Source organism: Dunckerocampus dactyliophorus, chromosome 2 (assembly GCF_027744805.1).
Source record: "Dunckerocampus dactyliophorus isolate RoL2022-P2 chromosome 2, RoL_Ddac_1.1, whole genome shotgun sequence".
Lineage (NCBI taxonomy): Eukaryota > Metazoa > Chordata > Actinopteri > Syngnathiformes > Syngnathidae > Dunckerocampus > Dunckerocampus dactyliophorus.
The window spans coordinates 43,872,204-43,887,913 of NC_072820.1; the positions used below are offsets into that span (position 1 = coordinate 43,872,204).

Here is a 15,710-nt window from a genome sequence, read left to right on the forward strand (position 1 = left end):
CACACAAAAGGGTACTGACTAAGTTAGTTACCTCGGGGTCATAGTGAGATCATGTCATTTTTCCTGCATTTTCACAAATCACAAGTGTGTTTTTAAGAATCTTTGGGGTCTGTAGATTAACCCAGTCCAGATTTGAGAAGTCTATGTCTAATATCTTTCAAAGTGGACCAGGTCTAATATGGACTAGATGCTAAAAAATGTCTAAATGTGCCTCTATTGCATTTTCAGAAATCAAAAGTGAGTGTCAGGAAAAGGCAATGTTTTACCTAAAATGTTTAAAATCTTTTCACATTAACTCATTGACTGCCAGCCATGTTCAGAGCAGAGAATTCCATACTGCTTTTGGGGCATATTGACTGAACTTTCAAGACCCACAGAATATTGGGTTTTAGGACTACATAAACTTTGAAACTATCTAAAGAAACTTTAGACTCTCTTCTTTCATCAGAAAAAAAGTTTCTTTCTGGCCTTTCTGGGTCTTTAGATATTGGTGGTAAAACATCGGATAATTTCAGCAAAAACAACTGATTTTACCAAAAAAACATGCTCTTTCTGCAGAGAAGCAAATTCAAGCAGAGAGACGGTGGGGTCTGCTGGATGTGGGGATGAATCCCTGCTGATGACCGATCCAGATGGCAGCCACTTGTCAGAAGAATCAGGGTTCTGAGTCACCAGATTGAATTGTTTCCGGTGTCAGGCTCCTGTGTCGCGCCACATGTGTCAGCAACGCTAACCACTGGCTTGTTGCTTCGGCTACCATTGTCAACTGCATTTGTGTCTACGTCACCTACATCACCCATGTCACCTATCTTTCACAATCCCGTTACTACTCAAGGCAGATCCACAAGCTCTGTGACAGTGTTAGCTGCCTGTATTTTGCCATTTTCCTCTCTCAACCCACAATCTGTCGCTGCCGGTTGGAGGAAAAGAGAATTGTTAGAGAGATATAGAGTTGTCTTTGTGTCAAAAAGGTATTTATGATTTTTCCTTGATTTATTTATTGCCCCCTGTCATAAAAGTTTATGACATGGCAATAAAACAGCCTTATCTGGGTGTGACTGGGGGCCCCAATACCGCCCCCTCCGGCCTCTCTGTGTGTCTGTCAGTGTCTCAAAAATGTACTTTTCCCATTTAAACGAGGAAAGCGCTAAAACAGTCAAATCATTGCAAACTCTTTTTTACCACATTCCCATTCAAACCGTATAAACCAGCAAAAGCGCCAACACAGTCAAAACATTGCAAACTCTTTTTTACAACTATAATCTGTATGTATTGTTTTTAAAAGGCCTAATTTATCATGTGATTTTACAAAAAACATTACATCCTTAGCTAACAGTCTTTCTATTACAGCTATTTTTTTAAAAAATATCAGGATTACCTGTCAGCCGTCCATCCACCAGCTTTGTTTCTTCAATAGCAAAGTACAAATGACACATCTAGGCCACTCCCCCCAACTAGCTGATAGAATTATTGTTGAAAAATCACAGCTATCAGCTTGACCCCTTGGGGTTAAAACAGACTTTAAACTTGAAAGCCCAGAGATGTTTGATTTTGAGGACGAGGACATGTGAGAACAGGCCTGGACCACACAACTCTCACCAGCATCGACCCACAACGTCGTCCATCCGCTAATTGAAAAAGAGGAGCCTCAGGATTGGACCTCACCTCTCTCACCATCCTGGTCTGAGGCTTGGGCCTCACCTGAATCACTGGCTAGCCCACCAGCATCGGCCTACAACACCATGCAGCTGCAGGTCGAGGAAGAGGAGCCTCAGGATTGGGCCACGCCTGAATCACCGGCTAGCCTACAAGCGTCGGCCCTTGGGGGAGAACAGGTGGGGGAGACCCCATGTTTTGACACACCCCCAATTTTCCGCTTTCCTGAGGCAGACGTCTTATTCGTCTGTAAAGCAGCAGTCCGCCACATCTTCAATGAAGTGCTGCAGGAGTATGAGAAGGAGGCATGTTACCCCGATGAGCTTCAACACGTGTCTTTACATCAGTGATGATTTTTGAATCACAGAACACTTTTACCCATTGCTAGGCAGGCTCAACACCCCGAGATTTCTTCCAGGGATTCACTACGCGCTTGCGTTATTTGGTGCAGAGGCTGACTCTGTACGGATTTTATCAAGCCTCTTCGCAGCCAGTTTGAACGCCGCTACATAGCACAGCAGTGGATGGACATTTTGGACAAAACAATCAGATCCACATCGAGCGGAGATGCCACCGTTGACAGACTGGAAAAAATCATGCAAAAAGCCCGTTCTCTTGCTGCATCAGAGTTACCATGGGATTTGCTGGTTTTAAAACTGGTTCACATGTCTGAAGCAATCAAAAATATACTAAAACATTGGCCGAATGAATTTAATGTGGGTCATTTGATTACAGTCTATGCCTTGTTTGTGGATGCTGTAAGATATTGTTTACAAAACAACCGCCCTGTAAACATATATTTACAATGAATGTCACTGCATGCTTTTCTCTATGTAAATGTTGATCATTCAATTTTATATCAAGGTTTAATGCTCATTAAGTAAATAAAATATACATTTGAATGTGGTGCTGTGTATGTTTGTTTTTTTGCCTCTCCCACCCCCCGATCGTGTGTGTACAGGGTTTTTCCTCACATTATCAATAAATAAAATAAGCCATCAGATCAAAATCACACCATACCACCATGAGTGACCGGCGTATGCACACGATTTCTTATGATCCAGCACACCCGGCTGGATTTAGCGGTGTGGGGCGATTGTATCAAGCCCTGCAGAATGAAGCAGGTCGTAAAGTAAAACGTAGTAAGGTTTTTTATCCAAGCAAGACGCATACACATTGCATAAACCAGCCAGAGTTAATTTCCCCAGGAATAAAGTTTTTGTACCAAGAGCTTTAAATCAATTTCAGGCTGATCTTTGCGATATGCGAGCACCCTCTGATCATAATGACGGGTATAAATATTTTTTAACCGTCATAGACGTGTTTTCAAAACGGGCCTATGTGCGTGTGTTGAGAGACAAGACTGCGTGAGAAGTAGTGAGAGCTTTTCAATCCATCTTTTTAGAAAGCCAAATACCTAAAAAGCTGCAAACTTTTTCACACCGCCCGATTCAGCAAAACCATCCACAAAGTTGCCAATCTTTTTTTCACCAGTGTTCAATGCATTCCTGATGAATATGTTTTCGCTGTTGGCGACCCACTCCAAATATTGAATGCCGGCTTGAAAGTATGATTTGTGTTGACGTGCGTAATTGTCGGGGGGTGGTATAGCAATCGTGCTAGGTCCTGAACACTTTCATGCTAGCTGAGGCTATGGTGACGCAGCTCATCGGGTCTACAGCCTTCTTGCTAAGAAATTCATCTCTGAATCTAGCAAGGCCTCCTCCTCAAAATTAAATGTACCCGTGCATTCTTTAGCATAAGTGAGAAACACCTTCTCAGCAGGGGTCATGCGCTCTAGGCCATAAGCGCTGGGGGGTGGCTAGGGGCAGACATAAATTAGATGCTCTTTGGAGCTGAACCCGTGTGGAAAGTAACCTTTACTTTGATTTTCTAGCACTGAGCCGCATGGTTAGGAACGATAGCGAGTCGATGTACCTTAGCTTGTAATCTTGGTCTGTAAAAGAGAGAACTTTACTCCCTGTCATGATCATGGTGGGTGTGAGCTTCATCTCCACCATTCGACTGAGGATCAAATAACTGTCAAACCCCCTAGCATTGTGAGCTATTCAAGTCGATCCTCTAAACTTATTTCTCCTGAAATGGTGGATTCATTTTTTAACACAATCCAGACCGTACCAGCTCTGCACCTCTCCACACAGTGTTTTTGTACACAGCAGGAATGGCACGTGTTTATCGTTTTCATCTACATAGGTTTCAAAATCGTAGAATATTAAGTTATCGCAGGGTTTTTCCACCGTTAAGGGTTGCGTGAAGCTGGCCTTCATCACCACGAAGAAGTTGTACACCACAGGTGTGACACCTTCGAGGGACGCATTATGCTTTTTGATTCTGATTCTAACGTCTGCTTGCTATCTAGCATGAGCGCTATTAGGGTTGCAAAGCATAATTGATCGTCTCTATTGTATAGAATGTACAGATGTCGTTTTTCTTTTTAATTATTTCACAATCAAGTGTTTTCTCCAGCTTGCGTTTGACCCCGCCTCTATAGTCGCACACCACCTGCATGACAAGCTCTAGACTGGCATCGGCCATCACTTCTAAATTGGATTGTACCAGGCGATCCAGTACAATTTGAAATGCTGCAGGGATATCATCTGATCACTTGAACAGACACGTGTTGTCTCACACCCTCCCCCACCAACTCCAGCTGCACAATGTCTCCAGGTGCTGATGCCGCTAAAGCTCTATCAGCTAAATCGTTCACATTTTCCATAACACCAAAAAGAAATCACTATCACAAATGGTGATAGAACTGTACAAAATGAACAAGGAAGCAAAACTAACTATAACAAAAACCACTGCATACACAAACAAGACTAAACTACGCTACTCGCCGTAGAAGACAAGACGTGGCCAGAATGAGAGAACAAGGAAATAACAGGCAAGGACTAGAATGGGAATCAGGTGCGTGTAAGGAGACGTTCTGGCAACAAGTGAGAAGAAGTGCAGGAACTAAATAGTCCACCGCTGATTGCTGTCAGGTGTGCCTGAGCTCCTCCCCTGGTGATTGGGTGCACTGCAACAAGTGAACATTAGATGGCAGCAGAGCAGCATCCCAACCCATGACTGTTGCTGGATTGCATGTCAGTGACATCTAAATTGTTGCATTTCTTACTAAATGATTAGATTAAATAAATTAAATAAGTAAATTAATAATAACAAATTAATAATAATAATTCATAAAGTAATATATCATAAATAAATAAAATCAATCGCATTGAATAAAACAAAAATAAAGTGAAGTATTAAATAGGTTGGTTATGAATGTTTTTTCTCACATACGTTTTATGCAATCTATTGACCTGTTATTATTGTTCTGTACTTATCACTGACGAACGAAATATATACGTCTGATTTTCAATATATTTGAATTCCTTTGTGAAAACGCAATTGATGTTTTGGTGTTAAAATGCAGCTGTTTCACACAAACTACACACGAGGATGCGTCCAGCCGTCATGTCACGTTTTATTGTATCCACAAACAAAAAAATAAAACTAACAAAAATCTAGAACAGTTCTGTTTCTTGAAGTGAATGTTTTTTTTGTTTTTTTTTCAAACAAACGAAACTGTATGCAGTCGTCTCTCGTTCATCGTAGTTAACTGCTTCCAGACTCGACCTCAATCAGGGAATTTCCACGCAGGATTCAATATTAGAGGGGACCTATCATGCTTTTCCTCTTTTCCGACCTATAAATGTTGTTACAATGTCTGTCCATGGCTTTGTAAATACGGTTTTGCCATTATTAGAGCCCTGTAGACATGAACCAACACCCCTATAAGTCACCTTTACGCTCTTATTATTCTTTGTTTACAACACATTGCGCAGGCTACGGGATCACTGCAGGGACATAAGAGACCGCCACCTCTAGCACAGCAAGTTACAAGCTAAGTAGTTAGCCTCTCCAATTAATTTATTCAAAACTTGAGAAATGGTTTCAAACAAAGTGGGGAGGAAGAAGCTAAAAGCTTACAACTTCCACACGAAAAAGGAGGAGAGCTACTTTTCACTTACGGACATGCCATTGCTGACTACGTGCAGTGTGAAGGTAATCTAATCTCATGTCTCATCAGTGTAACATTACTGATGCCTAGTGACCACAATACCACATATTACTTGTCTTTCAATATTTTTTTTACTCCTAATAAGTAGGGGTGTCACGAGCTCTCATAACGTGACATTAAGGGTTTGGAGAAAAGCTATCATGTAAACAGGGCAGCCAGAAGCCAACCAGACTGAACTATTGCATTGCTACTATGAATGATGACAAACTTAATATGGAAGCAGTGTGCTAAGCGCACATTAATTGCTTTACACACACTTGCAATCCAAACTACCTTGGTGTTCCCAGCGTCAGGATGTGATGGATGTTTTTTCCATCGAAGTTGAACAGCTGCCACATGCGTTATCATCCACGCAGAAGCTGTAGTAATTCTACATTCGATCAAAGTTACTACTTGTAGCATTAGCAGATCAAAACACGTAAATGCTCTGACTTGTCTGCACCCTTAATCACCGTTACCATTAATCACCATCAAGATTAATAATGGCAGCACCGGGTCTGCTTGGAGCAGGTGTCCGACGACAGTGCACCATGGTGGTCACAGCAAGTGGCTCCCTCCGCTCTATACTCTCTCCCGACCTCGCTATATTTAGCAAGTAGGGACGGACATTAAAAGTGAAAGGCAGTGTTTTTTGCATCACGCATTTATTTGGTCATTAAATACACCTGCTTCACCTCTGATTGTGAAGCAGACACACTGGCAGCACTTGCCTTCCTGGCGAGAAACACATGGGCGTCCAAATTGTGGTGCAAGGGCCATCTGTGGAATGTGGCTGATTGCAGAAATAATATAAGATAAGACAGTATAAATTGTCTTGGAGAAAACACGTCACAAACTCCAATTCTGCCACTTTACAGAGTGAAAATATTATAATTTGTTTTTATTATATATATTATCATAACAGTGGTTTATTTGTTCTCAAAAAAATGCAAACAATAATATCGTTTAGTGCCAATTTGCTAAAGCCCCTGCATGATTTTCTGACTTGGCTGAATAAAAAAGTTTCTTTGTCCAGTCATATTTTTTCGTTGTACTTTTCTTTAAATTAATGTTTAAAATCTTGTCTCGTCTAGTTCTCGTGGATTCAATCTTGTGTGACACCCCTAATAATAAGCCATAGTGAACCACGAAGCAGCAATCATCTACTAATGAATTCATGTTTGAAAAACAGCGATAGAGTGAGGGAGCGATGTCCTTATCCAGCCACTGCACTGTCGGACCGAGCAAGCTAACAGGGCTAACATCACATGTCCTCACAAGTAGTGAAGCTTATTAGAACACCTCCAAAAAACCCCCAACAAGGTTTTATATACACCCTGTAACAGGTACATTCATGATAGCATTTAATACTTACAGTATTTAGCCCTATTTGGGTCCTTTTAAGCATCACCTGAACTTCCTTCCTGGGCGCATTGATTTCACATAGCAGCATAGAAACGAACGCTACACCTAGCATTACGTTTTCCAAACTCAAAAACAAAAACAGAGCAGCAGTAGCGACACCTCCAATATGTCGTGTTACCATTTAGTAGTGGCCCGAGGCATTGAGAGCGCGTCGTGACGCGCTGAGGGTGAGTGTGTGGTGAAGTTAGTCACTAGCCGGATAGTAGCTAGCTGGCTAGTAGCTGGTAGTATGTTACACTAGTAACATAGTTCAATCGGCGTAATAATGTTAATATTAGTAACAATGTTGCTGTAGATTGGCACATCACATTATATGTAAATGGAGTGTTGTTGGCGCTTTTTGGAGTTATTCAGAAGGCTTTTAAGGCGGAATAAGTGTTTCCCATTACGTGCATTAATTACCTGCCTCTTTTTTGGATCTTTAGAAGACACAGAAAAGAGAAAGACATACATATTTGTTCATGTCTCACATAAGGATTGGGGATGATGGGCAATATTCCAAAAAAGTGCACTTTTCCTTTAATACTGCATTTCAGATATTTCACAGGATGGAAAATGCTGACATCACTGTGGCACGGCTAGCTGGCCCTGTGAGGTGAATCTGAAATCTGATTGGTTAAAAAAAAAAACAGCCTCCGTGCTGACAGTGTGTATGTGACATGGGCCAGCACTACTGATTCTGAAGGCCCTGGACAAATTACATTTACATGGCAACACATAGAAGCTCAAATGTGACTGGGGGGGGAAAAAAAACAACATACACTTACATGTACTGGAAGCAGTGCAGCCAAGAGACAAAATGGAGATAATAGACTATTGAGAATAAATGATAAAGTAGTAAATGTAAGTAAGTGTGTTTCTGTTAGTGTTTAGGGATGCAGAGAAGGCTTTGCTAGCCCTGACAGCGCACCACTGCAAAGCATAATAATGTATTTTATTGGGTCACAAAATATGCATAAAAAATAATGATAAAAATGAATCATAAAATAATTAACAAATCAAACCTTAGCCAGTGAATTGTTTAATATTATTCAGTACGAGCTACAAAAACAAGTTGTAGCTAGTTTCCATGATTTGGGAAGAAAACTGCTAAGAGCATGTGGTGTAAACAGTGAAATTCATGATGAAATTGCATTCCTGTAATGACAAGTAACTTTAAATGTTGACACTGTTGAGCACTTAAATGTGCTATATCGATATCTACCTATAATCAGCTGTAAGGAGACAAACGCATCACAACACTTTAATCCAATACAATTCCACAGTAAAACAATAAGTTGAAGGTATTATTGAAGGTTGAAGGTGTTATTTTAATTGTGCTTTGAGGTCGCATAACCATAGAGGATCTTCTCGATGTGATCAAGTTCTAGTCAGATTCAGCAGCCTAGGCCGGGAAACAACACAGGAAAGAAATGAAGGAGCATAATTATTAATTAAAATTTGAGATTGTGAACAGGAAAGATTAACCAAAACAAATGACATAAGCACCTACAAGTTACCTTTCCAAATTCTCTGCTTTTGGTTCTCATCTTATTGACCTGCGACTCAGCCATGTCTGCTCGCTCTTGGGCCTCTTCTAGTTCATGTTGGACCTTCCTAAATTTGGCCAGATAAACATTGGCCTGCTCCTCCTGGAGAAAAGTCAAATCAAGTAATCAGTTAAAATATACAGTGGTGTGAAAAAGTGTTTGCCTCACTTTCTGATTTCTTTTTTTTTTTTGCATGTTTGTCACACTTAAATGTTTCAGATCACCAAACAAATGTAAATGTTTGTCAATGACAACACAACTGAACACAAAATGCAGTTTTTAAATGAAACTTTTTATTATTAAGGGAGAAAAAATATCCAAACCTACATGGCCCTGTGTGGAAAAAGTGATTGCCTCCCTGTTAAAACACAACATAAATGAGATTAATTGAGATCTATCAGTTTGGGAAAGGTTATAAAGCCATTTCTAAAGCTTTGGGACTCCAGCGAACCACAGTGAGAGCCATTATCCAAAAATGGCGAAAACATGAAACAGTGGTGAACCTTCCCAGGAGTGGCCGGCCAACCAAAATGACCCCAAGAGCGCAGCGACGACTCATCCAAGAGGTCACAAAAGACCCCACAACAACATCCAAAGAACTGCAAGCCTCACTTATCTCCGTTTAGGTCAGTGTTCATGACTCCATAAGAAAGACACAAGACAAAAAACACTGCTGGACAAAAAGAACATTAAGGCTCGTCTCACTTTTACCAGAAAACATCCTGATGATCCCCAAGACCTTTGGTAAAATACTCTGTGGTTTGACAAGACAAAAGTTGAACTTTTTGGAAGGTGGGTGTCCCATTACATCTGGCGTAAAAGTAACGCCGCATTTAAAAAATATGTAAAATATGGTGGTGGTAGTGTGATAGTCTGGGGTTGTTTTGCTGCTTCAGGACCTGGAAGACTTGCTGTGATAAATGGAACCATGAATTCTGCTGTCTACCAAAAAATGAAGGAGAATGTCCGGCCATCTGTTCGTGACCTCAAGCTGAAACCAATTTGGGTTCTGCAGCAGGACAATGATCCAAAACACACCAGCAAGTCCACCTCTGAATGGCTGAAGAAAAACAAAATGAAGACTTTGGAGTGGCCTAGTCAAAGTCCTGACCTGAATCCTATTGAGATTCATGCTGGAAAACCCTTCAATGTGGCTGAATTACAACAATTCTGCAAAGACAAGTGGGCCATAATTCCTCCACAGCCCTCTAAGAGACTCATTGCAAGTTGTTGCTGCTAAGGGTGGCCCAACCAGTTATTAGGTTTAGGGGGCAATCACTTTTTCACACAGGGCCATATAGGTTTGGATTTTTTTTCTCCCTTAATAATCAAAACTTTCATTTAAAAACTGCATTTTCTCTTCAGTTGTGTTGTCATTAGGAAGGGAATTAACCAGGAAGGGGACAACACTTTTTCACACCACTGCATGATCTCCTTTATGTTTTGTGTGTTTCAAATAACAAGCTTACCACTTCTTCAGTCTGCCGCTTGTATGCTTTGACTTTCAGTTGCAGCTTATCAACAAGGTCCTGCAGCCTCAAAACGGTCTTCTTGTCTTCTTCTGTCTGGTATGTGAGCTCTCTGATCCGCCTCTCATACTTACGAATTCCCTTAACTGCATCAGCCGCTCTTCTCTGTTCACTCTCCATTTCACCCTCAAGTTCACGCACCTGAGAAAAATTTCAAACTCAGTTTCTTCTCTGTAAAGTTTCCAGACCCATGAGACTGTGTTCAGTACCCGGGCTTCCATTTTCTGGAGCTGTTTCTTGCCCCCCTTCAATGCAAGACTCTCAGCCTCATCCAGACGATGCTGCAGGTCCTTCACTGAGGCCTCCAGGTTTTTCTTCATTCTCTCCAGGTGGCTGCTGGTGTCTTGCTCTTTCTTGAGCTCCTCTGCCATCATGGCTGCCTGCATTTACACGGCATGACAAAAGGGTGTTTTATTGTGAGAAGGCTGAGAGCAAAAGTTGCTAAACGCACAAGCAGCCGAACAAATCATGTGATATTTACATCAGTGATAGCCTTCTTTGCTTTTTCCTCGGCATTGCGCGCTTCTTGGACTGCATCCTCCAGCTCACCCTGCAGCTGGCTGACATCTGCATCCAGCTTCCTCTTGGAGTTGAGAAGACTAGTGCTCTGCATTCAAAAGCACACAATGATTGCAGGCAAATCAAGGAAAATAAATACAATAAACAGCATGATGAAAAAGTGAAGAGTTCTCTCACTACTTCATTCATGCTTCTCACCTGAGAGTGGAACAGTCCAGCTCTCTCACAGGCCTCAGCCAGTTCCTGTTCAGCTAGTTTGCGGCTTCTGTCCGACTGTTCCAGTGCAGCCCTCAGTTCTTCCACTTCTGCCTGCATTAAGACGTTCCTGCGCTCCACCATGGCCACCTGCTCCTTCAGGTCCTCCTGGCTCCGCAATGCATTGTCCAGGTGAAGAGTTTGCTCCTGCAAGGAGAAAGAAACAAAAGGTAATGACAGTATGTAATAAAAATTCAATTTGGATTGAAGTTGTTTCACTTTGAGGTGGGCTTGCATGCTCCTCAGCTGCTTCTGGGCCTCCGAGGCCTGCCTATTGGCATGGCTCAACTGCATCTCCATTTCGTTGAGGTCAGTCTCCATCTTCTTCCTGATTCGCATTGCGTCATTCTTGCTGCGAACTTCCGCATCCAAGGTGGACTGCATAGTCTCCATCATGCGCTGGTGGTTGCGTTTCATCTGGTCAATCTCCTCATCCTTGTCAGCCAGCCTGCGTTCCACCTCTCCCTTGACTTGAGTGAGTTCCAGCTGGATACGGAGAATTTTGGATTCCTCGTGTTCAAGAGAAGCCTGGAAGAGGGATGTGAATTGTGTGGAAAAAAGATAATTGGTGTTGAACATTGTTACTAATTGGGGGGGGCTTAACTTTAGCTGTTGTTTTACTTTCATGGCAGAGGTCATGGGTTCAGTTCCCAGCCAGGGTTGCATAAGGGAGGGCATCCGCAGTGTTGCCTACTTGGCGACATGTTTTCTCAGAAGCAACTAGCAAAAAATCTACTGACTTTTTCTGGCGTCATTGGAGAGTTTTCTGGTATTTGGGGACTTAAAAATGAAAGCATGTATTGTTTTGAAGTTTCTCTTCTCATTGAGCAGCAGCAGGTGCTGCTGAGAGGTCCGCCCTGCCACAAAGCAGTCACAAGCGGTCAGTGCATTGTCAGCTCCCGTGGTACACAGAGCATAGTGGAGCTCTATGCATGCATGAATAATGCATGCGTGGGGCGCGATGCCGTTGGGCTGGGGTGGCGGAAATGTTTCTTAATCTTCATTAAATTACTACTCGTTACACTCCAGCCTCATTCGGACTAGGTCGCTTACCTGTCAGAACGTGTGATGGAAGAACGTTTATCGTGTGATAAGTTAAACATGTCGTCCTAACTGCAAGATAAAGGGTGGAGGCTGGAGGTGAGTCCGAATGTAATTATTACGCTGTCTAGACTTTGAGAGGTGCTGGCCGAGCTAAAATATTAAAATTATTTTATTTTGATGAAGTGGTGGCCAATTTTAAATGAACAAACTAAGAATCAAGTTTATTTGTAGTTCTAAATGTAATTAAGGTGTTTTTACTAACCTTTTTGTCTCTCTTACAAGGTTATGCTGTTTTTGTACAGCATCGGCCAATGACTGATGTCATATTCTGACTTTAAGGACAGCCAATAGCTCCTTTTCTGACTGCGGACTTGGCAACAGTGGGCCTCCGGTGTAAAAAGAAAGCCAAAAGCATTAAGGACGACATATCCGGTGTGTTGGTGCCGTTCACAACTGCCTCACTCCGGTCCAGAGTCCGCTTGCGGGCGGAATGAGACCCATTTCTCAGGCGGCCTCGGTCCGCCTGTTTCATCCTAGACTGCGTTCACACTTGACCACACAAACTTCACTAGCAAGTTTGTTTTAACAAATCCAAACATGACGAGTGTGAACACACCCTTCCACTGAGAACTGATAAAAAGCACGGAAATTCAGAACATTTAAAAACACGTCACGGAGTGGTCATTTTTTTAAATGGCACCGTTATTGTGTCCATGTAAATGTGGTTGAAATTTGGATGAAAGCAGAAACATGTTTGGGCTTGCACAATTGCTCATAAGAGTTGTATTCTTTGGGAGTACAATGCTATAACTTAAGTGAGGGGTGGTCTAATCATTTTTTCCATGACTGTAGATTGAACAGTTTTGGTCACAGGATTGACCCCTGGGGTACGTCGCCCTATAAGCTCGTAGATGTATAATCTCCTAGCTTCACATATTGCCTCCTTTCGTCAGATTTACCGATGACTTTGCAGCTACTGTACCTTGGCGAAGATGTATTGCCCTCAACTCATTTCAGTGTCAAACGCTCAGACTTCACCCGTCTTTTATATAAGGGAACTGCCATTTTAGTGATGAAACATTTTTAATGCCATATTCCCATACGTTACCTCAGCCTCCTCCAAAGCAGTCTGGATCTCAGTCTTCTCATTTTCTGAATGTTTCTTCGTCTTCTCCAGCTCATTAATGGCTTTTCCATTCTCACCAAGCTGGTCAGTCAGGTCGGCGATCTCCTCTACAAATCACATTTCATAATCAAATTTAAGTACCAGTTAGACTCTAAACAAATTAGTGTTTAATTTCAAACATTGACTAATGAACACAGGAAACTTGGTGATTTACAAGAAACTACATACGTTGTAAGTTCTTATTCTCTCGTTTGAGGACCTCAAGTTGCTCCAAAGCTTCTTCATAAGAGTTCTTTATTTTGAAGAGTTCTGTGCTGAGGGAACGACACTCCTTCTGTGAACCTTCCAGCTCAGCCTGGCTCTCTTCACACTTTTGTTTTGACTCGGACAAAATCTAAAAACATGATATTGGTTGCTTCATGGCTCAAATTCTCCAAACCTTTCGTGCTTATCCCTGCAGTATATCCCTCTGACCTTATCAAAGCTTCGCTGCTTTTTATCCAGAACAGCCGCTTGCATATTAGACCTTTCCACATCAGCCATGAGGTCATCCACCTCTCCTTGGAGCCTCTGCTTTGTCTTCTCCAATGAGGAACATTTGGCATTCACAGCCTCAACGGCCTCTTCTGCATCTTGCAAACGTTGAGTGAGTTTTTTCCTGAACAAAACAAATGAAAGGAATCAGGAACGGCAGTCAATTCCTCATATTTCCTTTAAATTAAAACATGCATTTTTTTTAGATCAACGCTAACTTTGCTTCTTCCAGCTCATCGTTACGTTGAATGGCGTCAGTCTCATATTTGGTCCTCCACTGAGCCACCTCACTGTTGGCCTTAGACATGGCTCTCTGAAGCTCAGCCTTGGCCTCCTGCTCCTCTTCAAACTGCTCCCTGAGCAGATCGCAGTCATGACGTGCAGACTGGAGAGCGTGGGCGATGGCACTCTTAGCCTGACAGTGAGAGACACTGGTGAATTAAACAACCGTACAGAAGGATACATTTTCATCTGTCTGTGTGTCTTCAGTCATTTATCTGTTTCATACCAGTCGTTTAATACTTACATATTTTATTTATTCAGATAAGTTGGAATTCAAACACAATTTGGGGGAAAATGCTGCAAAAGTTGCATAAGCTGATCCTGCAAGTTGTCCGCTCAGTTAGCAACTAAAGGATTAACTCCAGAAGTGTCATCTCATTGGTCATCAGGTATAACTCCCGGTTGTTATCACTGTGACATGCGCTGTGGTGTCCTTTTTTTGGATTAAGGACCATTGTATATTACTTCTTTATAAGTACCGGTATGTTTGCTATAACCTTCTACTGCAAACTCTTCTATTTAATAGAAAACATTAGTAAATATAACAATTACATAACAATTTAATGAAATAAGGAGCTGAAATCAATTAGACTCTTGTTGTGTTCAAGGCCTTTACAAATGTGACATCACCTTGTTCCAAAATTTGTGCAGAAGATTGGTCTTTACAGGGAAGGAGCAATGCAGAAAAATTGTGCATCTAACATTGCATCAGCACTGACTGGCAACAGGCCTATCTGAGCCACTCTGAGCCCTATTTTGGACTGACACAGATGTGGGTTGGTCAGCTAAGAGCCCTGTAGTACAGTTTTTGTGTCAGTAGGGACTGCCACCAGCCTATATGAACCAACCAGAGCTCAGGGCCTGCCAGTTCTGGCAGCAGTGACTGCCATATCCCAAAACATGAACCAATCAGTGTAGTGTTTTTTTTTACTTACATTCATTTCAAAAGGTATAAAAACTGCTCACAAACGTCATCTTTTTGGGGGATGGTTTGAATTTGGAGTCTATATGAATCCTTTGCTTTTTTGGAGGGGGACTTTGAATTATCTGCTTCTTCGCAACATTTTGACAGAATCCATTACAGCTAAAAAGACAGAGGTTTGGGGAAGCTTGACAAATAACCCTTTGATCTTGGAGGCATTTTCTCAGCCCCATCTTCCTTCCTTCCTCCCTATGTAAGTCTTACGTTTTTCCTGACTGAGCTTAATATTGTATATATGAGGCTAACTATTCGACACCAAAGGACAGACTGACAGGTCTTGGTTGACTGTGTGCTCCTTTTTTGGGCGAGTTGAGACCCTGTCAGAGGACCCCTGTACGGCGTCTCGGCAGTCCGGATTTGACACATCAGAGTGACCAATATTTTAAATGAACTGTAAAGTAACAAACCTTTGTTTCCTCCTCAACCTGCCTCTTGAGTTCCTCAATTTGCTGGGTGAAGGCAAGCTTGGCTCTTGACATTTGGGAAAGGATTGCTTCTTTCTCTTCAAGAAGACGAGAAAACTCACCTACTCGACAGATAACTTCGGTAAATACAAACAATAAAAGTCATTTTCACAAGATCGTACTACTTTACCATTTTCATTCTGAAGTCGTGCCCTTTGGGCATTTAATTCAGTGATCAAACGCGAGTCTTCATCATGTTTTGTCTTGTATTCACTCAGCTGCTCCTCCATTGAGTGACACAGCTTCTCATACTGGATCTGTATTCAGTGATGATAAACAAAACGATTTCATGAAAACAT

The 15,710-nt window shown here is 41.9% G+C and overlaps 1 protein-coding gene across 1 annotated transcript in view; it reads right to left on the reverse strand.

The window, feature by feature from the left end:
• Positions 1-8,094: 8,094 nt before the first annotated feature.
• Positions 8,095-15,710, reverse strand: part of LOC129169916 (myosin-4-like) — a 33,126-nt gene continuing 25,510 nt past the window's right edge. The window contains exons 27-39 of the mRNA XM_054756888.1: positions 15,542-15,668; positions 15,355-15,473; positions 13,902-14,098; positions 13,624-13,807; positions 13,378-13,543; positions 13,132-13,256; positions 11,199-11,507; positions 10,923-11,126; positions 10,687-10,812; positions 10,415-10,585; positions 10,146-10,346; positions 8,647-8,778; positions 8,095-8,531 (exon numbers count right to left, since the gene is read on the reverse strand). Coding sequence (XP_054612863.1) covers positions 8,514-8,531; positions 8,647-8,778; positions 10,146-10,346; positions 10,415-10,585; positions 10,687-10,812; positions 10,923-11,126; positions 11,199-11,507; positions 13,132-13,256; positions 13,378-13,543; positions 13,624-13,807; positions 13,902-14,098; positions 15,355-15,473; positions 15,542-15,668 — 2,079 coding nt within the window. The 3' untranslated portion in view covers positions 8,095-8,513. The remainder of the gene's footprint in view (positions 8,532-8,646; positions 8,779-10,145; positions 10,347-10,414; positions 10,586-10,686; positions 10,813-10,922; positions 11,127-11,198; positions 11,508-13,131; positions 13,257-13,377; positions 13,544-13,623; positions 13,808-13,901; positions 14,099-15,354; positions 15,474-15,541; positions 15,669-15,710) is intronic.